General features: G+C 38.7%; 2 protein-coding genes across 3 annotated transcripts; both read right to left on the bottom strand.

Moving 5' to 3' along the window:
- Window positions 1-1786: 1786 nt before the first annotated feature.
- On the bottom strand, window positions 1787-4671 carry LOC109412046 (proteasomal ubiquitin receptor ADRM1 homolog). 2 transcript variants are annotated; one of them, XM_029865157.2, is made up of 3 exons: window positions 4384-4671; window positions 3684-4239; window positions 1787-3211 (listed from the first exon to the last, which is right to left on the bottom strand). In XM_029865157.2, exons 2-3 carry the CDS (start codon window positions 4235-4237, stop codon window positions 2431-2433), a joined length of 1335 nt encoding a protein of 444 aa, XP_029721017.1. In that variant the 5' UTR covers window positions 4238-4239; window positions 4384-4671; the 3' UTR covers window positions 1787-2430. The 2 variants fall into 2 exon arrangements, with proteins under 2 accessions (XP_029721017.1, XP_019541233.2); XM_019685688.3 differs by having other exon boundaries at window positions 1787-3214; window positions 4384-4661.
- A 17422-nt stretch (window positions 4672-22093) lies between these two features.
- LOC109412048 (DNA-directed RNA polymerases I, II, and III subunit RPABC4) lies at window positions 22094-22696 on the bottom strand. Its single transcript, XM_019685691.3, has 3 exons — window positions 22513-22696; window positions 22350-22442; window positions 22094-22197 (listed from the first exon to the last, which is right to left on the bottom strand). Exons 1-3 carry the CDS (start codon window positions 22571-22573, stop codon window positions 22175-22177), a joined length of 177 nt encoding a protein of 58 aa, XP_019541236.1. The 5' UTR covers window positions 22574-22696; the 3' UTR covers window positions 22094-22174.
- Between the last annotated feature and the right edge of the window lie 89 nt (window positions 22697-22785).

Here is a 22785-nt window from a genome sequence, read left to right as displayed (position 1 = left end):
TATATTCGTGGAATCACATGTTGTACGATACGTCCTTCTTTGTTGGCCGCAGTACAGTTCCACATCCTGTGCCGCGCTCTCGCATTCTTCATATCTCCCACTAGAAAGAAGGGTCCGTCAGTGCTGATGAGCTGATGGATACCTATCTCGTCTGAATTAACAGAGCGCTACCCTCTGATATGAGCCAGGATAGTAGGTAGACAGCTACAGTGCTCACGGGTGTTGGATCTACGCTGACCAATATCCCGACGGTTTCGATTAGGCATGGTACACACATTACGTAACGATAAAATTGGCCATTTCAGACCCCCTCCCCCCCTTCGTAACGCTTTTTGTATGGAAGCCCGAAAAATTTTGTGTGGGTCGTAACGCTACGCTGGACTCCCCCCTCCCCCTATAGCGTTACGTAATTTGTGTACGATGCCTTACCAGCGCCAAAGTTTCCAGCATGGAGAAAGAGATTCTTTTCCTCACCAGAATCGCCACTCCTCCCCCTCGGGTGGCTTCCGGCGACTCTCGATCCGCTCTAACAATAGAATAGTTTCGTGGTACAATGACTTGTTGAACTGCAGCCACGTCTCCGTGATTACAGCGATGTCTATTTCGTGGGTTTCAAGCAAGTGAAAACATTCCTCAGCCTTGTTCCGGACGGAATGACAGTTCAAATTCACCAATTTGAGCGATCTAAGGGTGGGCATTGTAGACGTTTTTGGTGATTAGTTCGCTGAGAGCGAGAAACTGTATAGCCTTGGATTAGATCTCTAACGCTGATGACAATGAACTGAAGAGCAAACATCTTGTAAATATTAGTAAATAATGGAATTCTGACTGACTTACATCATGCATTGATAACAATGTCTTTGGTCAAACAGTTTAACCCTTCATAAGGCAGTGGCAACTATATTGCCACCTTATATTGTCGGGCCGCCACCAAACCGGACTTCGCACAATCAAGTCGCGACGCGACCCAACTCGCGACGTTTTATAATCATGTCAAAAGTAGTGCGCATCCTTCCCGTTTTTGTCAGCAACACAGCGCACTAGATGCGAAACAGTTGCGACACTTGTGGACCAAGAAAATGGCAATTTTTGATTGAATGTCGGTCTTGATTCCAACCGGATAGACAATACACATATTTTTTCTGTTCGTTTAGAAAATTTTTACAACTTCTGTTTTAACATTAGGCCTCTGTGAACACTCATGATTTTTTTGAGCCATAACAAGTATGAATGGGCTTTTTTAGAACAAAATGTCTGTCCAAAAACTGCCATCTTTGGGTGCATAGGTTTTTAAGCTCGAGCTTCTGTTGTGGTGAGCGAATTGAAAATCAAATGATGGGGAATAAAAGGCCAATGTTCCTCATATGTGTGGACAACATTTCAACTTGATTGCTTCATTACTTTTAGGAACTCAGCCTTTTGAAAAAAATGTACTATTATAAATGGGCATGTACTAAAATTGCCATATCGTCCAAAATGGTTGACCAATCGAGTTCAAATCCACATATGTAACTCATGAATTATTGGGGCAATAACTTATCAAAAAATCAGCTTGATTGATAAACGCATCACAAAATAACAACATTTTAAACTTTGAAATTTAGACCAATTTTTCTCATACAAAATCGACCATCGAATTTTTTGGAAATAAAATCGTTTTTGTTCATTACACCACATGTACTTTATATTCCAATGTAGAACGAGTGGATTCCGTGCCTGGTTTTTTGGGCCTTATAAAGGGTTAGGGCATTTCTTTCCAATGTCACCCTTTCAGGATTTGAAGGCCGATTTTTTCATCATTCCCAGATGGGTTTTTATTGGTTTTTACCTGAAACATTTAATTCGTATTTTAGATATTATTAGATATCCCTACTTCACCGTCTACAGCTGTGTTGTGTCGCATTGTTGTTGTTACTTTTCGTGACTATTTTGCTGCAAAGCTTGCGCTACAATTTATAGGATACAATAGCCCTGTGTTTCTGCCTCGGTGCGGATCGACACTAACTGAAACAGTGTTGCTGATCGGAGGATGATGATGATTGAAATGACTCTCAGTGCTTGATCGATCAAATCATGAATTGGGTAGAATTTTGCGGAAAATGTTCTGTTCTCGCATTGAAAATTTTTGTTTTAGTTTTGATTGGCACTGCCTCTAACGTGACTATTCAAATATTTACGCCATAGATAAAAAAGACTTGCTACTTATCGCCTAAGCAAACCACGCGCTTCCGTCCGTCCGACCTCGTTCTTCCTTCCGGTGTATGTGAATCGGTTTCCCCCTTTCCAGTACTCTGATTATGTTATAAGTAGTAAGAGTAAAATATTTTCTTTCAACAGATTATCATCAAGTGCACGCTCGAAAAAGAAAAGGAAAAACAACTGAAACCCTATCAGAGCAGTACCTGTAGGTTGCAGAGACCACCTTAGGATCTATCCCGTCATTTGGTCGTCGTCCTTCTTTTCGGTTTTAGCCACCGGCGTGCCGTTCTCTTCCTTGCTGGAGGGAGCGGTTTCGGTGCTTTCCGAGGAGGCGGCGGACGAGGACGACTTGCTCTTCTCGGATTCGGTGCTCTTCTTGTGGGCATTTTCCAGAGCTTTAACGAATTGCTCCAGGTCGCCGCTGTTGGCCGCGGCCACGGCTTCGGCATTCAGCTGGAATTGGGACACCACCGGTCCCAACTGGCCCGACTGCAGCGCATTGGAAAACATGGACAGGGCTTGCTGGAACTGAGGCGAGGACAGGGTTTCCTTTAGCTGTTGCTTCTTATTTTCATCTCCCTCGATGTTAGGTAAATGTTCCACTAGGGCATCGACTTTCTCCTGATCGGTCATCACCGAGGACAGGGATTCCGAATTGACGGCGGTGGAAAGGTCAACGTTCCGTCTCTGACCGGCACCGGCCGCAGCTGGGCTCATTCCGGCCAGGTAGTTTTGCAAATCCGACAGTAGGACACGGTTTCCGCTTCCGCTGGTTGTGCTGGTGCTGCTTCCACCGTTGTTGGCTCCATCTCCGGCGCCAGCAGCGGCTGTGACTGGAGTGGCCGTCGCAGTGCCACTGGACTTGGACGAATCGGAAGCCTGTTTACGCGGAGCACGTGGAGTCGAAGGCGAGTTGGAGGTGGCTGTCGGAGTTGTGACCGCTGTGCCGCTTCCGGCATTACTCGACGACAGGGTGGTGGTGCGACTCGATGGGGTGGTGGTGCTGGTCCGGCTGCTGTAATTATCCGAAGAAGAATGACTTTATTGAAACTGAAGGACAGTGTTGTAACTACAAAATAAACATATGATCAGATTCCATGGATAAAGCCTGTTTATCAGCATAGTTTTTTTTAGCACGGTTTACCTCTGCCAATGACCATTTTGCATGGTGGGATATCGTGTGAGAAGCACGATTCCTTCGCACAAGAAAGCGAAGAATTTCCATTACGATAAATCCTGGACTCACCCTGAATCGAACCCGTCACCCTCATCATGGTCATGCTGGATACCCATGCCTTTACAGCTGTAGCTATATGGATTTATCCAGGAGCACTATAAAACTAACAATACATAGTTCCTTCTAAGATTGTTAAGGAAATATAATGTAACAAAACTTCTACTGTGATAAGTTCTGTAGTAAAATCTAAGAATTTCTGCACAGGGTCCCCATTGAACTCGTACCGTTAGATTTTCCCTAAACTCACCTCATCGACCCGAGCAGGCTGCTCAGACCTCCCATCTGACCGACGCCGCCAAACAGCTGCATCAGCTGCTGCTGGGACATATTCTGCATGATGTACTGCAGATCGCCATTGTCGCTGCCATTTCCCCCACGGCCTGATCCACCTCCCAGGCTGTTCGAAGACGGCGGATTGTTGATCACCTCGTTGATCCGACGGCACCACTCATCGTCCTTGTCCGTTTTCGGTTCCTGCATCCAGAAGAACAATCGACGGCTCGAGCTCTTGAACTTCAACAGGAACACCCGCCCGTTCTTGACGTTCTCAATTTTCTTGAACTCGCAATCGTCCGGGAACACGATCAAATCATCCTCCACGTTCCCCGTGGTGCGATCCTTCCAACAGAAGTGGATCAACCCGTCGTCCGCCTGGTACACGTACACCATTCCCTTCCGGTTGTCCGGATGGACCATCTTGTTTACCAGATTCATCCTTCCGGCTCGGAACTCCACCAGATGGCGGTTCCCACCGGAACTGCCCCCGAGGGCACTGCTACTACCGAAAATTGGTCCACTCATCTCTAGAATCCAAAATCGAAACCAAAATAATATTCCAACATCCAGTTCATCAGTAAAACACACAAACTCATCACGGTCTTTTTATTTTCTCTCCCTCCATCCTTGACGCAAGACCAATGACGAATGGAAATATTGCCACCACTTACCTTCACCTCGAATCCAGTCGATTTCCGGACAAATCCCTTCAAATGACGAATCTCAAACGGAGAACAATCAGATCACGATCAAGGACACGAAAATTGCTGCGATTTGCGATGGATTGCTCAGCAAAATGTTAATTTTTTAAAGTCTGTCTGCAGTTTGACGATGCTGCACTTTCATCCAATCCTTTCAAAACTTCAAAACTCATCGTCGAGCGACGGGACGGACGGGAGTGACAAGCCAAAAATCACCGCAACAATTTTCGTTTTTCGCTGAGTGAGCGGTTGGCAGCGTTGAAAAATAGAGTTGGGCTCCCAATGGTGCACAAGGTTGATAAAGAAGGTTAGCTGCCCGCATAGAAATATATCGTTCAAGCTATCGTTCGTATCATAAGAATTTAATTCGTGGAATGATTATTACAACAGCAACGATGGGTTTATGATTCGATGATTAAAGTTTCTAAATTGACATTATTCAATACTTTACGAGTATTATTACACTTATGATAACGATACCATTAACGATATATGAATAATTGTTTATCTTTCCTTTTTGCAAGTTCGACGATTAATATTAGCTTTTGTGAGTTTTCACAATGTTTAAACAATACAATGGCCATAATAAGCATGAAACTAGGGGCAAGACACTGTGAAATCCCGGATAAAAGATACAATAGAAAAACATAGGATTCTAATGTAACAGAACCATTGAGAACAATGGTCTTACAATAGAATTCAATGTTAAAATAACAATAGAAAAACAATAGAATCAAATGTTTCTAACAATAGAATCAAATGTGAATGCCCATTTCACATTGAATTGTATAGGTTGTTAAGTATCGTAACAATACAAAAAAAGACTTTTTTCCATACAACTTTTTTCGCAAAACAGAAAATTCTAATGTTAATGAAATGTTGCTAATGACGATACGTGGAATGAAATATACCGTAGATTTTTATGTATTTGTATTGTTTTGAACAGTTAAATATGCCAAGAACATTCTGTTTTGAACTGTGATTTTACATTGAATTCAATGGTCTGGGGATGGTTTTCTATTGTGATACAGAAGATTACTATGTTTTCGAATTGTTGCAAACAGTGAAATGTACGGTAAACGTATTGTTTTGGGTAGTGATTTTATTGCTGGTTCCACATTTAATTCAATTGTTTTGGAATTGTTTTCTAATGTGAAGCAGAACATACTGTTTGTACTGTTTTTACAATGAATTCAATGGTTTGAGTATTGTTTTCTATTGTGATACAGAAGATTCTTATGTTTTCGAATTGTAATAAACAGTAAAATGCACGGTAAACGTATTGTATTGAGTTGTGATTTTATTGCTGGTTCCACATTTGATTCAATGGTATGGGAATAGGAAGCAATCAGTGAAGTACTAGATTGAAAGTAGTGAGCTGGATTTTTGTATGGTGAGATGATCAGTTCTCCGTTTCTGCAATGAAATGGTGCAAACAGCGTGGGTTATATGATTCCTTGCCTAATTTGATGCTGTTTGAGCAAAAGTTTGGGTAACTGTGTTGTTGAAGTTGCAAGAAATAAATAATACAACAACACATTTACCCAAACTTTTGCTCAAACAGCATCAAATTAGGCAAGAAATCATATAACCCACGCTATTTGCACCATTTCATTGCAGAAACGGAGAACTTATCATCTCACCATACAAAAATCCAGCTCACTACTTTCAATCTAGTACTTCACTGATTGCTTCCTATTGTTTTGTACTGTAATACAGAAGATTTTTATGTTTTTATATTGTTCTTAACAGTAAAATGTACAGTAAACGTATTGTATTAGTAGTGACTTTATTATTGGCTCCACGTTAGAATGAATTGTTTTGGAATAGTTTTCTATTGTGATACAGAACATTTTATTTTTACATTAAATCCAATGGTTTGGAAATTGTTTTCTATTGTGAATCAGAAAATTCTTGAACTGCTTGAACAAATCCTGAACGAAGCGAAACTAAACTATCATTATGCATTTGGACTAGAAGCTTGTATATTTTAAGCTACATTTCAAAAACACAGATCGATCAATTATCAAATATTTGGATCATGTTGTAAATCGAGTAATGTTTAATTGCATTGATGGTTGAAGCTTAGGCTCCCATGTCCCACAGCCAGATAACTGGGTTTAGCGGACTAAGCATTATATGTGGCAACACTGTAAGCGGCATGATGGAACCGAGCCGAGCGCGCTAAGTGTTATTAGTCCACTAATATAGTTGCATTTAGTGGGTGATGAGGTACAAACGTATCATTACAGCGTGCTTAACCATTATTATAGCAGAATTAAAAATGCTCGATATACTACAACGTGAACCTATATTAGACGATTGTTCAAAACGTTCAAATGCAAAACATGAATCTAATCCCAAGATACAATTGCGTGTCATTTTGAGATTAATTTCCCTTAAATGACTGCTAAATGATTCTTCAGATTAAGTTCATCAAATTCTACACAAGCTTCTAAGATAGAATAGTTCTTCAAATATTCGGATCACTCATGTCAAAGTTCAAGTAACGTTTTACTGCATAAATGATTGAAGCGTAGGCTCCCATGCCCCACAAGCCAGATAACTGGGTTTAGCAGACTAAGCATTATATGTGGCAACACTATAAGCGGCATGATGGAACCGAGCCGAGCGCGCTAAGTGTTATTAGTCCACTAATGTAGTTGCATTTAGTGGGTGATGAGGTACAAAAGTAACATTACAGCGTGCTTCATCATTATTGTAGCATTTGAAGAAACTTGATATACTACAGCCTCGAGAACACAGCATACAATTGCGTCGACTTTGTTAGTAAACCCATGGGATACTGCCAAATTGATTCAAAAGTATGATGCGCTCCAAGCTTAAAGAGTGTACCTATATTTGAAGACCTATCGAAGTGTTCATATGCATAAGATTTTTCCAATAAGCTAATTGATTCAATATCGTATAACTCTGCGGTTTGACATACGACACTATGAAGCACGAAGCCTGTTTTTGTAACGAATACTCGATCTTAAACATGGTCAGTAGCAGAATAGAAGATTCCTCCCTTCCTCCTGAAATGCTAGGTTATTTATGGATGCTCGCTGATCTGATTCAAATGAAATGAATATTTCTACGACGGCTTGAAAGTTATCAAGGTAGGGATATGTTTTTAATAACTATCGATGTGGTTCTGATGTTGCAGATCGTTATCCATTCAAGTCACAATCTTCCATCAACTAAAAAAGAATCGTGTGTGCGTATGATTTCCTTACAATGTAACATTGCGGACGACCGGTTTCAGTACCTATATGCACTAGGCCTGTCCAGCTTTTCAAAAATGTTCTCTGATTCTCAAGTCCACCCCCATATTTTGATTGGCATCCTAGAAGAAGTAACTGGTCAAAATTTCAGCCAAATCCATTGAAATTAAGGGGTGCATCAAATCAATTTTGTGTTTTTCGACTATTTTTGAACTTCAAAAAATCATAACTACACTAAAACTTGTCAAAACTTAATTCTTTTGGCAGAAATTGAAAGCTATACTTGTTTGCTACAACTTCTCCGAACAACGTGTGCCAATAAAGTGGAAGGAAACATGTGTAATTATCACATTTGTGATCAGAAAAACCTTAAAAAGTGGATTTTTTGATAGATTTCGTTCTGGAACACCCTAATATACGTAATAAGTTGGATTTTTCAAAACGGCATCATATTCTCCAATGTTTTGTGGTTATTTGCTTCCTGGACACCAAAGCTGTAAGAGTTGAGCAAAAATTACTAAAATTCGTGAAAGCCAAATGTGGCCTAAAAACTAGCTTTTTGGAGGCAATCACGCTGTGGCGCGAAATTGTACTGAACGTAGTAGCTTTGCTTCCGTGTAGTTTGCCTTGGCTACCCCCTATCACGGGTGATAACAAACAAGCGTGATGACAGGTGTTGGCTATCATATCAGTGCTGACGCGATGCCACTTTTTGCGCGCCAAAGCGTGATTGCACCCGAAAAGCTAGTTTTTAGGTCACATTTGGCTTACACGAATTTTAGTAATTTTTGCTCAACTCCTACAGCTTTGGTGTCAAGGAAGCAAATAACCACGAAATATTGGAGAATATGATGCCGTTTTGAAAAATCCAACTTATTACGTATATTAGGGTGTTCCAGAACGAAATCTATCAAAAAATCAACTTTTTAAGGTTTTTCTGATTACAAATGTGATAATTACACATGTTTCCTTCCATTTTATTGGCACACGTTGTTCGGAGAAGTTGTAGCAAACAAGTATAGCTTTCAATTTCTGCCAAAAGAATTAAGTTTTGACAAGTTTTAGTGTAGTTATGATTTTTTGAAGTTCAAAAATAGTCGAAAAACACAAAATTGATTTGATGCACCTCTTAATTTCAATGGATTTGGCTGAAATTTTGACCAGTTACTTCTTCTAGGATGCCAATCAAAATATGGGGGTGGACTTGAGAATCAGAGAACATTTTTGAAAAGCTGGACAGGCCTAATATGCACGATGGAATGAGTAAGAATAACAGAAAAACAATAAAATTAGTAGTTGCTATAAACATATGTTTCATTAATACAGAAAAAATCGTACATATTGCCGTTTTTCGTTAGGAAAACCCTGAATTACTTGAAAGGTGACCCATCTTGCCCCACACTTTTTTCAAGGCCCAAAATCGGTCTTTTTCTAAACCTGTTTGTTCTAAATCTTAGGGTATTTTAGCCAATAGTGGACCCCTTACCTATAGTGGACCCCCTTATATTTTTCCTAATTTTCCTGCTTAAATCTGTTTTTACCGGTGAACTTCCACCGGGAGACGATGGATCATGTTCCTAGCCAGTAGTTACAAGTGGTGGAGCTACGCTGGAAAGCAATAATTTGATTTTTTTGAACAAATTTGTAAATGTAAACAAATCTGGGGGACCACTATTGGTTAAATCCAAGGAGGTCCACTATTGTCTCCGTTTTAACATGGTAAGAGAATACGATTTATCCTATAGTGGACCCCAACAATCCTATAGTGGACCCCGGGGGGACCACTATAGGATAATTTGAGCCAGATTTGAAATGATTATTTTATGGGAAATATAGGGTGGTTTGGTGAGGTTTTTGTGTGCAATGTGCAGGAAAGACATAGAACTTGCTGTGCAAACGTTGACAGGGGCAATTTAATTGGAATATCATACTGTTTTAATGATCAGAACAATTTTCAGCTACTAAGGGGTCCACTATTGGTTAAAATACCCTATTTTGTATTTTATTTTTTTTATCGACTTTTAACATAGCTAAGGGAAGGTTAATTCATTACGTCCATCGTTTTTCGGGATTTCTAGCCCCCCTTTCCCCCTATGTCACGTTATTTTCCTATAGGGTGGGGCGGGGCAAGATGGGTCACCTAAGGATGGATCACCATAACTTTATAAATACAAATCGTATTGGTTCGTATTCGTCCGCTACTCTTTAATACACTAGTTAGCTATGCTAAAAGTTGATAAAAAGTACGTTAAATACAAAATATGATGTTAAACAAGCAGTTTTAAAAAGTGATCGATTTTGCGCCGTGAAAAAAGTGCGGGGCAAGATGGGTCACCTTTTAAGTAATTCACATTTTCTCAACGAAAAACGTCAAAATATAAGATTTGTTCCGCATTCATACATGCTCCATATCCATACTGAGTAAACAAGAGCTACTAGTAAACATTTTATAAATTGATTTGGAATATAAAAAATTTTACGAGTTGAGTGGTCCTAAGGCGACTTGAAAATCGATGTTTTCACTAAAAAATTATCTTAATTTTATGTTATAATTTTGAGCGTTCATTCCGCTTGATTGAAGTCATCTATAAGATAGTCTTGTAATAAAAAATAAATAACTTTTGAATGCTCCAAATATACGTTCAAGATTGAAGGTGACCCATCTTGCCCCGCGGCCGTTTATATGGAGATTATATGGAATGTATCGCATAAGAAAAATGACTAAAAACCATTTTATTTTTAATTTCCAATGAGAGTGAATAATTGTTCAATCAATGCCCCAAAATTTTTGTATATTCATGCTGGTCATCTAACAAAATTATTGACATAATCAAAACATGAGTAATGCGCCGGAAAATGGCACTGACCCATCTTGCCCCGCGACCCATCTTGCCCCGCCTTACCCTACCTAATACACGTACTGTCACACTTTTCGAGACAGACTCCGGAAATCTAGATTTATCGGCACACGCAGAACCCGATTCAATTTCACGCAGCAGCAAATTTTTCATCGCACTTCACTCACCCGGAGCCCCGGAGGTCATCAAAACAAACACGCTTAAAATTTCAAACACAAAAATGTGTGAGAGGGTTACACAAAATCGGCCAAATTCCATGGCACTCATCGGGTGCTACGGGGTTCGGTGTGAAACATTATGGTAACAAAGGAATCTAATGTAATTCTACTGTATGCCATTAGAAAACACTGTAACAAAGAAATCTAATGTGAATCTACCGTATGCCTAAAGAAAATACTGTAACAATGAAATCTAATGTTAATCCATTGTTACTATTTCAACGAATAACGTTTTGAAATATGCTGTACAATACATATACAATAGAAAACATTGTTAACATAAGATTCTATTGTTTGTCTACAATTTTCACAACAGAATCAATGGTTCATTTTTATACGGGATCCGGAGCAACTCTGAGCAATCCTGAGTAACTCTTTTTGTTCGAATCCATTCAGAAACGTCTCTACGAAGCGGAAAATCGGGCAAGACTGCTCGATTTTTCACTGGTATCAGGCAACACTTCAGGAAAACCAGAGTGATCCAGAGCAACCCTGAGGAATTCTGAGCAACACTTCGATAACAGAGTTACTCTCGCTGTATCTGTCCTGCCCCTAGGCATGAAATGCACAAGTTGTTTCGATATTGTGTGTAAGGGTTCATTCAAATATTACGTAACGCTAAGGGGGAGGGAGGGGGTCTAGCGCTGTGTTACGCTTCATACAAAATTTCGAAATCTCTCATACAAAATTTGTTACGTGGGGGAGGGAGGGGGTCTAAAATTGCCAAATTTTGCGTTACGTAATATTTGAATGAACCCTAATAGTGACAGGATTCGATACTTCTGAGCAGACAAGATAAACTGCACAACAGTGATGGCTCCAATTTGCTCTACCAGAGAACGCGTTGTCACTAAGAGCTGCTTCGAACCGGAACCGGAATCTCCAAAGGTTCCCTTTTCAGGGGATTTTTCCACTGGAGCTTTTGTCTTCATAGCAAAGACTATAAATTTTCCCCTCGGTTCTCCTCGTTAACTTCTTAGCCACCTTCACAACACCATCGAATTTCAGTCAACCACGAGCACAGGTTTCACATGGTGTAGTGGATAAACACCGTGAACATTCAGAAACAACTTTGGCCACGGCAATCTGATACTGTTCGATTCCCGTTCCAGCGAATAAAAAATACGACGAAAGTAAACAATGATTCAGTTAATCGTGAGCAAATTTGACAAATGCCCGCAGGGGTGTACATTTTTTGGGGTCGGTAAAACAGATGTGGTGAAATATTTCCGTTTTGTTTTTATTATTCGTCGTATCATAAAGTTAATGATAAAGTGATTATGGCATCTATGATTCCGCAAAAATTTTGTTCGAGAAAAATAGCGTTTTTGAATGGTAACGATACTTAACAACCCATTCGGTCTATCATTCAAACTCCCAAAATGATAAGTACTATCATTAATATCATATGTCGTATCAGCGATAAATAATCCAGTTTATGATAATATGAATAATAAGAAAATGATACACTGTAAAACTGTTGTATGATACCGTTTTATTCGGGTTGTTACGAATAATCAGACTTTGGCGACGAAATTGAACTCGCCCAAATTTGGTACAGTAGACGCTCCCTGGATGCAAACGGTTTAACTGAAATGCTTTTTAAGTGCCAGTCCGCTAAGTGCCACAAATTTGCAGTTGTCGCACCGCTTTCCGTCAAAATCAAATGTCAACAGCGATGCGATGTTTTTCGCATGCACTTTTGTTGCAGTGCGATGTTTTCTGAATGCATATTAGCTGCATTCTGCAGCGACTGACAGTTCTTTGGCGTCTGTCAGTTGTTGCAGTTATCGAATTTCATTCGGTAAGTGAAACGTAAACATGTTGCACTTATCGAACGTCTACTGTATTTATCGGAATATATTCAATTTTTGACATCAACGTATGCATATTTGTATCGAAGCATAAAGATTAATCACAATACTCCTTTATCATTCTGTTCGGTACGTGTTTGGATAAGCCGCCAGTAGATGGCGGTAGTGAGCAAACGTCAAAGAGGAGCAAAAACTATGCCAACCCCACGACTGGTCAATTGACCAACTACACGGAGAAAAAAATAAAGTTATATCAACCATATTGCGGTCGCGATCAAGCATATTTGTGCACTGACTTTTATATAAGCCCTTTTTGAGATTGTATTACGCATAATACCATAGGACGAAGCATAATACAAGCTTGAAATGATTAAAATTGTTGAACTGATTGAAGCAAGAAATATGGTTGACTCAACCATATTATGCATATGTCAACAATATTTATTGTTGATGGTTTGACAGCTCATTTAAACTCATGGTAGACTCAAGCATATGTATGCTTAACTTAATCATTCTTAACCCTACACTTGAAGCTTGAACTAACTGAATCGGATGATTGTTGTAAGCATGCACAAAAAATCGTTCAAATGAGGTTATGTTACTTTTCTAGAATCAAAAGCTTCAAATTAAGGATGAACATTTCTATAATGGTGGTATTTTAGTGCTATATGTTCTAGTTATAACATATTGCACTAGACAACCATTAAAGCAACGTTTTATTAGCAAAAAAATCCTTTATTTTCCTTAATTTTTATTGTTTTTGTGATTCAAATGATTACAAGCCTAAATGCGCAAAAAAAATTCTCAAATATTCCTGGCACACTCTTGGCGGCATCCACCTAGAAGTGCAGTTCACGCGAGGGCGTAGTAGTCAGCCAGGAATTTAGTCTGCTCGTAATAGGCTTCTTCTAAGCGTTTCATCACCGCTGGTCTGATGAATCAAACGACTGGTGGTACGACGCACCAACAGATTTATGTCGATTCCGGACTTGTGTCTTGTGCTTCTCCAGCAGGTCGTCCAGTTTCTTGACTTGCACAGCCGTCCAAGTAAAACCGTCCAGGAGGAATCCACTTTTGCACTCCAGATTGCAGTTTTTCCAGATTGGAATCGATCATCTCCTGTAGCAGCGGAGGCTGGTTTCCCTTGTCCGAACCGGGAGGTCCCAACCCCAACAAGATTGCGTTGATTACGGTGGATGCCTCTTCCTCTGGCTACGATGCTACGGCTACTGCATTTCGGGCCATCTTTTAATCAGTGGTGTACGGTTAGCTCACACTTAATTTTGATTACCGAGTTCGGTAATTTTTTGACGAGATTAAAACTGCTGAGCACCGAGCTCGTTCAGCAAAAATGCATTGTTTACCTTTTCCATACGATTTTGACAGTTGTTTTACTGAACCTCAGTAAAATCGATTACCGAAACTACCGAGATCGTACTGCTGTTATAATCTCGACAAAAAAGTACCGAACAGGCAATTCAGAAATATGTGTGCTGCATTCGGAAAACATTGAAAACAATATAGATACCTATCATGAATTTGCGAATTCATGCACCCCATTACCATTAGCCCACTTACCTACCTGAAGCTCAAGTGGAGAATTCCATTAAGATAACTAGAAGTACACTCTTTATTCTCCCAGGAAGAAACAATTCAAGAACAGTCAGGAAAACGATTTATTCAATGAAATTATGACAAGTCGTCGTCACATTGAACTGCCGCAGCCGCCATGATGAACAATGACTGAGTAGACAGTAGTCAGGCGTCCGGGTCAGTAAAGGGTTAGGTTAACGTAATGACTTATATGCTTGGTTTAAGCATTTGAAGGTTAATATTCAATGATGTTTATTTAAATGAAACATATGCTTGATGCAGACATCAAATCATTGTGAGTCAACCATTTGAAGTAATTATCCCAAGAATATCTTTGAAGCTTGAGAGAACTATGGAAATGGTTATATGAATCAGAAGACATTTCTGTCCGTGTACCGAATATTTGAATCAACCGTTAAAAAGGTAATTCACACACAAACAGACGTAACACCTTGAACGATTTTCTTTGAAATCTATCGCCCAGATCACACTACCATCACCTGGTGGAAAAGTTGCACGAATCACTGTGTTGTGCAATATCGTCAACAGAAGGCGCTAGTGTGAAACGTCAAACGCATGGAAAAACGATGTGCGCACCTCTGGTTACACTGAAAGGCGGCTTGCAGTAATGACAAGCATAAAATGTTTTACCCTTCTTACACCCATAAGAAGGGTATAAATATCGCTCGAAAAACCGACTTTCGATCCGAGGCCCGGAGGGCCGAGTCTCATATACCAATGAACTCAGCTCGACGAACTGAGCAAATGTCTGTATGTGTGTGTGTGTGTATGTGTGTATGTGTGTATGTGTGTATGTGTGTGTGTGTGTATGTGCGTTACAAAAAAAAAGTCACGCACGTTTCTCAGCCGTCTGTCAACCGATTTGAGTTCTCTTGGAAGCAAATGAAAGCTACTACATCCTAGTAGAACGCTATTGAATTTTTTTTCAATTGGACGTTTGGTTACCGAGATATCTCTCGAAGAGTACTTATGAGTCATACATCTAAACTTTTTAAGATTTTTGACCAAGTGTATTATAATAAATATTTCGGCCGTTTGTCAATCGATTTGGGTTCTCTTGGCACCAAATGAAAGCTACAGCATCCTAGTAGATTGCCCACAAATTTTATTTCGATTGGATATTTGGTTACAGAGATATCTTTCGAAGAGTACTTAGGATTTATACAACTACACCTTTTGAGATTTTTGTCCAAGTGTATCATAATAAATATCTTAGCTGTCTGTCAACCGATTTCGGTTCTCCTCACGCTAACCTGAAACTACCCATCGACTGGGTCGATTCGACCCGGATTTTCATGTTGTTAGCAGTTGTCAAAATCCGGGTAACGCGAAAACCCAGATTCGTTGAATCTGGGTAAAGATTTGGGTAATCGGCACTTTGTCATTTTCCGGCTTAAGAAAATGGCAGCGGTCAGGAGAACGCTTCAAATTATGAATGTTTTCGTGGAAAATATGCTGACAAATGGCTGGAAAACAGTTAAATTATTCCGGGGAACTGTTTTCCTGCATCAGGTAAGTGAACAGCACATGGAAGTTGGGAGCTTTTTATTTAAAATCTAAATTGAAAATAAATTAACAAAATAAAGGCCCCGGAGGAGCTGGGTACCGTTTACCCAGATTTTGCCACCAACATCGGTAACCCAGATTTGAGTAAAGGTGCCCTTACTCAGATTAGAGTAACTGCAGTTTTGCTCAATCTGGGTCGCTTTGACACCAATCTGGGTAACTGAGGGTTAGCGTGCTGGCTCCAAATGAAAGCTACAACATTGTAGTAGAACCCTATTCAATTTCATTAGGATTGGACATTTGGTTATCGAGATATCTTTCAAAGAGTACTTGGGAGTAATACAGGTTAACTTGTTGAGAGATTTTTGACCAAGAGTACTATAATAAATATCTCAGCCGTCTGTCAACCGATTTGGGTTCTCTAAGCACCAAATGAAAGCTACAATATCCTTGTAAAAGGCCCTGAAATTTTATTTCGAATCGACATTTGATTACTGAGATATCTTACGAAGAGTATTTCAATAAATTCTTTTTTATTATTATATTCGCTTGTTATCTTGCATTAGATTTTGACCAGTCTATGGAAAATTGTTTTTCAATAAATAATGATGACCTCATACAAAGTGTATACTAGCAGGTTATTGTTTTCAATAAAATTATAAATAACAAATTACAAATACACAGGAATTCTATTAAAACTAACAATATGTTAAATGAAAGCTTTGAATTTATATATTGTGGGAAAAATGCAAGAACCGGATAGCCAAAATAACTAGTTAATGCCAAAACTGATTAACTTAGTAGATATATCGTTTTTGTCCTTTCTACACCATAAACATGAATACTAAGTACTTCGGAGCTAAATTAATCGACTGATTAAGAGATATTAGACGAAGTGTATCTCGCTGATTTTCTTACCCATTTGTTAATCGATTCAAGATCTTTTGGCAGTTAACAAAAGATACAATATTCCAGAATGTATAAGCTATTTTTTAAACATTCCATACAAGATTCTAGGAGGTGTCTGGCATTTCTGGTAGTTTAGTCCATGGTCTATGATGCTATTTTGGAAACCAATCCACTAGATGCCAAATCCACAGTATTTTCCAGAACTTTTGGTCAATTACACAAAATAAATATGTTCAATACAAATAATACAACACTAATTTTAATAAGTGTAAGGAGGGTTCTGTTCACTATAGGTGGATTAAATCGGGTTTTTATTATTATATTCACTTGTTATCTTGCATTAGTTTTTCACCAGTCTATGGGAAATTATTTTTCAATAAATAATGCTGATCTCATACAAAGTGTATTCTAGCAGGTTATTGTTTTCAACAAAATTATAATTAACAAATTACAAATACACAGGAATTTTATGAAAACTAACAATATGTTTAATGAAAGCTTTGAATTTATATAATGTGGAAAAAATGCAAGAACCGGACAGCCAAAATAACTAGTTAATGCCAAAATTGATTAACTTAGTAGATATGTCATTTTTGTCCTTTTTACACCATAACCATGAATACCAAGTACTTCGGAGCTAATTTATTCCACTGATTAAGAGATATTAGACAAAGTGCATCTCGCTGATTTTCTTATCCATTTGTTAATCGATTCAAGATTATTTGGCAGTTAACAAAAGATACAATAATCCAGAATATGAAAGCTATTTTTTAACATTCCATATAAGATTCTAGGAGGTGTCTGGCATTTCTGGTAAGTCCATGGTCTGATGCTATTTTGGGAATTAATGTCTGCACAAATTAAGTGGCGTTGTGCATTTAAATTGACCCTCAAAATAGTAATTTTCACCGCAAGCCGCCGTTCACTATAGGGAAGCCACAACTATGAAAATTTAAAATGATCGTTAAAAGCGTGGTCGATGGAAATTTCGCAAGTGTTACGTCTGTTTTTCTATGGGTAATCGATGGGAAGCGAGTAGAGTGTGACGTATGTTTCTCTGTGGCGAAAGCCTTGAATCCCGCACTGAAATAAATTTTGTTGTGGAAATTACCGATTCCATAGTAAAATTACTAACCGTTCCTATGATTCTCAACCGACAACAAAATCTGTTAAGTTCACTGAAATATGATTGAAGTAACAATGCATTGCAGTAAATTTGACCAAAAGCGTAGTCGCCTCAACAACAAAACATTGTCATTTTTTTCTGGACACGCATCTTACAACACGGTATGGTTAAAAATACAATGCCCAGCTGTTAAATTTAGATTATTTTTGGTAATGCTAACAGCACTGCTAGTTCAATAGGGTTCTAAAATTAAAGACGAAATCTCGCTTATATTGAATAATACGATCAAGCATGGTATTCTAATCGGAATTGTACTTTACTTGAACTTGAAAAACAAAGGAATAATGAGAAAATTCGAAATAAATAAAATAGTAAAAAGTTCTACTTTGACATTTGAGGTCAACCTTATGTGACTGAGCTCGACATTTTTCGCACTGGGATTTCAAAAATGTTCCTATCTGACATACACGGTGAAAAAAAATCACTCAAAGTATGTGTTATAAGCTAGGGACGAGACAAAAGGCTAAAAAAATAAAAATTATATATTTTCAACTACGGTTAATAAAAACGTCAAAAAATGAGTAAATATGTACTCTTGAACCATATATTGTGGTTTAAAACAAGAATCCCGATAGGACTTTAGGAGCCTATTGACAGTGTTTTAGTGGAATGTGGAATTAACAGGAAATAGCTGTCGGTTGAGAATCATAGGTACGGTTAGTAATTTTACTATGAAATCTGTAGTTTCTACAACAAAATTTATTTCAGTGCGTGCGTGTCAATGTATTGGAAATAACTATCGCCACCATGGGCTGGACCCATATAGCCGAGGCGGTAAACGCACGGGTATTCAGCATGACCATGCTGAGGGTGACGGGTTCGATTCCCGGTCGGTCCAGGATCTTTTCGTAAAGGAAATTTCCTTGACTTCCTTGGGCATAGAGTATCTTCGTGCCTGCTACACGATATACGCATGCAAAATGGTCATTGGCAGAGGAAGCTCTCAGTTAATAACTGTGGAAGTGCTCATAGAACACTAAGCTGAGAAGCAGGCTTTGTCCCAATGAGGACGTTACGCCAAGAAGAGAGAGAGAGACCATGGGCTGACCAGATTGTTTTCGTAAAACGAGAAGCTTGATCGCCATCTCGTTAGAGGACCTCCCACAACTCTTTTGTTGATTAAACACAATCAGATGTTCAAGTCTTGGTTCAAGTATACAATTTTCAGAGGTATTATGAGAAATGTAAATCTTGGAAACTATTGCGCATTGCGCGGTTATAAGTGCGACGATGAAGTGCGGAATCTCAAATAAAAGTGCGATGTTGCGTCAGATCGTTCCGGTGTCTTCACCGCACTTATTCATTAGCTCGTGATGAATAAGTGCGGTGAAGACACCGGAACGATTTGATGCAATATCGCACTTTTATTTGAGATTCCGTACTTTGTCGCAGTCCAGTTAGCAATGCAATAAACTATATTAACAACGTACTATAGAAGAGATTTGTGTTTTCTTTTCAAATTTAATTTGAATGAAATTTTGAGTTTTTGTAAAATTTGCAATTACAATCAGTCAAAATTTTAGGCTCGTACAGAATTTTGTTTGCAATATATGGGTTTAGGGAGGTTCCAAAACTGGGACTCCGAATAATCGAGTCCGACCAGTATTACAAGGTTTTTTTAATACAAGAAATGTATGCTTTCGGCAATTCCTCAGGGAATATCCCCGGCAATTTATTTAGGTAATTCTTTGAAACCAGTAATTTTTTTCGCTAGTTTCTTTGGACCACCTTCCGCAATTTCTTTGAGAATTTCTACAGTAATATGTTTGGAATTTGTTCCCACACCAATTTTTGTGGCAGTCTCTTATGCGTTTTTTCTTTAATTTTGTCAACAACTTTTTTGGTATTTGAATGTACTTGTTTTTTTATTTTCTCCAATAACGCTTCTGGCAATTTCTTTGAGAATAACCTTCTTTTGGTTATTCATTCGATAATGACTCTGAGAACATCCTTATAAGTTTCTCTGGGAATGTCTTGGGTAATTCTTTCTGCATTTTTATCGTGATTTCCGTCGGTATTTTTTTTTTAATTTCTGTATCTGTGCTCCCTTATATAATTCTTATAAGAATTCTTTCTGCTATTCCTTCGAGATTTCTTCAGAAAGTATTAAGGAAATTCCAACAGCAGATTTTTTCGGAATACACTTCCGACAATTACGACAAAACTTGCTTCAAAAATTTATTCGAGTATTTAATCAGCAAATGTTTTGGAAACCTCTCCGATTATAACTCTGAGAACTTCTGTAATTTAGCTAGAAATGTGTGCGGCAAACTTCTTGCTTTGAAAGTTTCTGCAAAAGAACTGTTCGAGTCACAGGCTCGATGTATGCCGAGAGTTACAGGGTTTTCTTCCCGTTCTTCAGAGAACGGCGCATAGAAACCAGTGGAGAAATTTGGTGCTCAAGAAAGCACTTAATACACTACCTTTTCGCTTTCTTCCATGAAAATTGAATTATACCAATGACTTTTCCTGGCTCACTTAATGACCACAGAACTATTTCTGATTAGCGGGATGTAATTCGGACCACACAGAAAATTCTATTTTGTTCACTATACAGTACCTATTTATATTCATGAACGAAGAGGGATTGAACGAAAAGACGACGACCGACAGAATCTACGTTGTTAGCAAACCGGTGTCTATTTGCTACTAATCGTACGTACAATTTTGGTTGGTGGACTGAACATTCGATTTGTGCTCTCCGCTATGCTTCTGAGTAGATTGTTAGGGTGATTCAAGTACTTAATTCTAGGGTTTGTTGGTTTTATACATGTTCACGATTCGGTACTGAACAAGAACTGTTTCGGCCATTCTTTCATTATTTTGGAATTCTGACGATTTCTTTAAACATATCTCTGGCATGTTTTTTTTTGGAAAATCGTACGATAATTCTTTAGGAAACTCCTGAAGCAATTCTTTTGGGAATTCCTTTCGAAACTTCTCCGGAATTCATTCGAAAATTTACTTGCGAAACCCTTTATGGAAATTTCTTCGGCAACACCTACATGTCGACAGTTTATTTTGTAATTGGATTTGGACAATTTCTTTGAAAAGTTTTGGAACTCCTTTGGAAACTTCTTCGGTAATTTTGATGGAAACTAATTCGGCAAGTCCTTTGGAAATTTGCCAGAAAATTTTCTGGGATTTTCTTGACGTTTGTAGTTGAGAAGCTTTCCAAAAATTCCTTCGCAAATTGATTCGGTAATTCCATTCTCAAATTTCTTAATACTCTTTTGAAAATCCCTTGTATTCCCTTGTAAATTCTTTGAGCAAACCCAATTGGCTTCTTTAATGGTGTTGAGATAATTCGATATTCTGAATCTGCATGTCAAACTAAGCCGAAATCCAAATTTTCATGAATTTTGGAGTCCGGGGACCTATTTAAAAATCAATTTGAAGTTGGTATGGGAGCGATTTATCGAATCACCCCTCGTCGCAGTTTGTACTGGGCGGAGCTGTCAAACAGTTGCCCAGCTGTCAAAAGGTGATTTCAAAAAATCTCTTTGAAATTGATTTTAGGTACCACAACAGAGTTCTAAAAATCTGAAAAAAATCAGAGTGACTCAGAAAAAGGTGCTCTTTCGTATAAAACCAAAAAATCAACACATTTTTCAAAATTTAAAAACCCAATTGAGAATTTTTGGAATTCCAAAGGAATAGTCTGGGAATATCCAAAGGAATAGCCGAAGAAACTTTCAAGGAAATAGGTGAAAGAATTCTCAAAGCACATACCAAACAAATTGTGAAATGAGCACCTAAAATGATTGTCTGAGAAATTTCTAAATCGAAGGCTTAATGAGTTTCCAGAAGAATTGCAAGAAAAGCTCTCTATGAAATTTTCGATGAAGAATTTACAGGAATTTATTACTGAAGAATTTTTTAAACAAATAGCAAAGGAGGAAATGGAATCAATTATTTACTGCAAATTTTCCACTAAGTTTGTAAATAGTGTACTTGAAGTAATTAGTATTACAGTGGGGATTCGTTAGTTCGGTCACGATTGCGCCCCGATTACCGAATCGCGTTCGTTAGTTGGGGCAAATGACAGCTGTCCAAATTGTGCTATAATTACATAATGCACATCAGTTACTTATAAATTAATGCACACATGCATAAATGTACTAAAACGACTATGCGTCCTTGAAACGTCAAAATCATTTTGACATTAGAGAGCTTTTTAGTTGGGATATGGCCCAACTAGCGAGCACCCAACCATCAGGCAACCCCAACGAACGAGCTTCCAACCAACGAATCCGCACTGTATTGAAATTACCATGACTCAATTAAAACTTTCTTACCTACTGAGGATGAAGGCCAACACTTTCGGATCAATAACCAAACGTTCAGCACAGTTTTTAACTAATCATAAACTTATTTCGTACTTATTACAATATTGATGGTATTCAAAAGTTTTCAACGGTCTAAACATTTATCTGGCATCGAAGACAACCACTGAAAATAAACAAGAAAAAATATGTATTAAATTTTAAGTTTCATTTTGTGGTCCATTTTACCCCGCTTTCCCCAACTTCTTCGCATCATCTGCGAATGTTGGGAGCGGATTACCTCCTAGTTCCTAGAGGTTCCTAGGCATCAATACTTACATCGTTTTGTACGCTTCTTGTACATGATACGGTATCCACACTCACGGCAACGGATCGGATCTCGGGGACGCATCTCGTTTTCGTGGTGGCACTCTGCAATTGCAAGAGAAAGCTCGAATCATATTTTCAAACCACGCTGTGGTGGAACCCCGTGAAAACTTACCTCCGCAAACGTAGATCATGGCCGTTTTCAGGACGGTGTCCTTGGAGCTGGGATCGGACATTTCGAAGGTCCGTACGCAGTTGTTTCCACCAAATAAGGATATTCACGAAAAAAGCGGATTTTTGGATTTTCAGGACCGATACGATGCGGCTTCCACTTGCTGATGGCGATCACACACTCGATGTTTTGGTTTATCCGGCTTTGACAGTTCCTTTTGACAGATCGAGAAAAATCGTTCGCAGGGGTGGAACTCAGCGGAAACTGGAGTAACAT

The sequence above is a fragment of the Aedes albopictus genome, chromosome 3 (genome assembly GCF_035046485.1).
Source record: "Aedes albopictus strain Foshan chromosome 3, AalbF5, whole genome shotgun sequence".
NCBI classification, from domain to species: domain Eukaryota; kingdom Metazoa; phylum Arthropoda; class Insecta; order Diptera; family Culicidae; genus Aedes; species Aedes albopictus.
The sequence above is the reverse complement of the archived record's forward strand: the minus strand, read 5'-3'. Positions and strand labels throughout refer to the sequence as shown.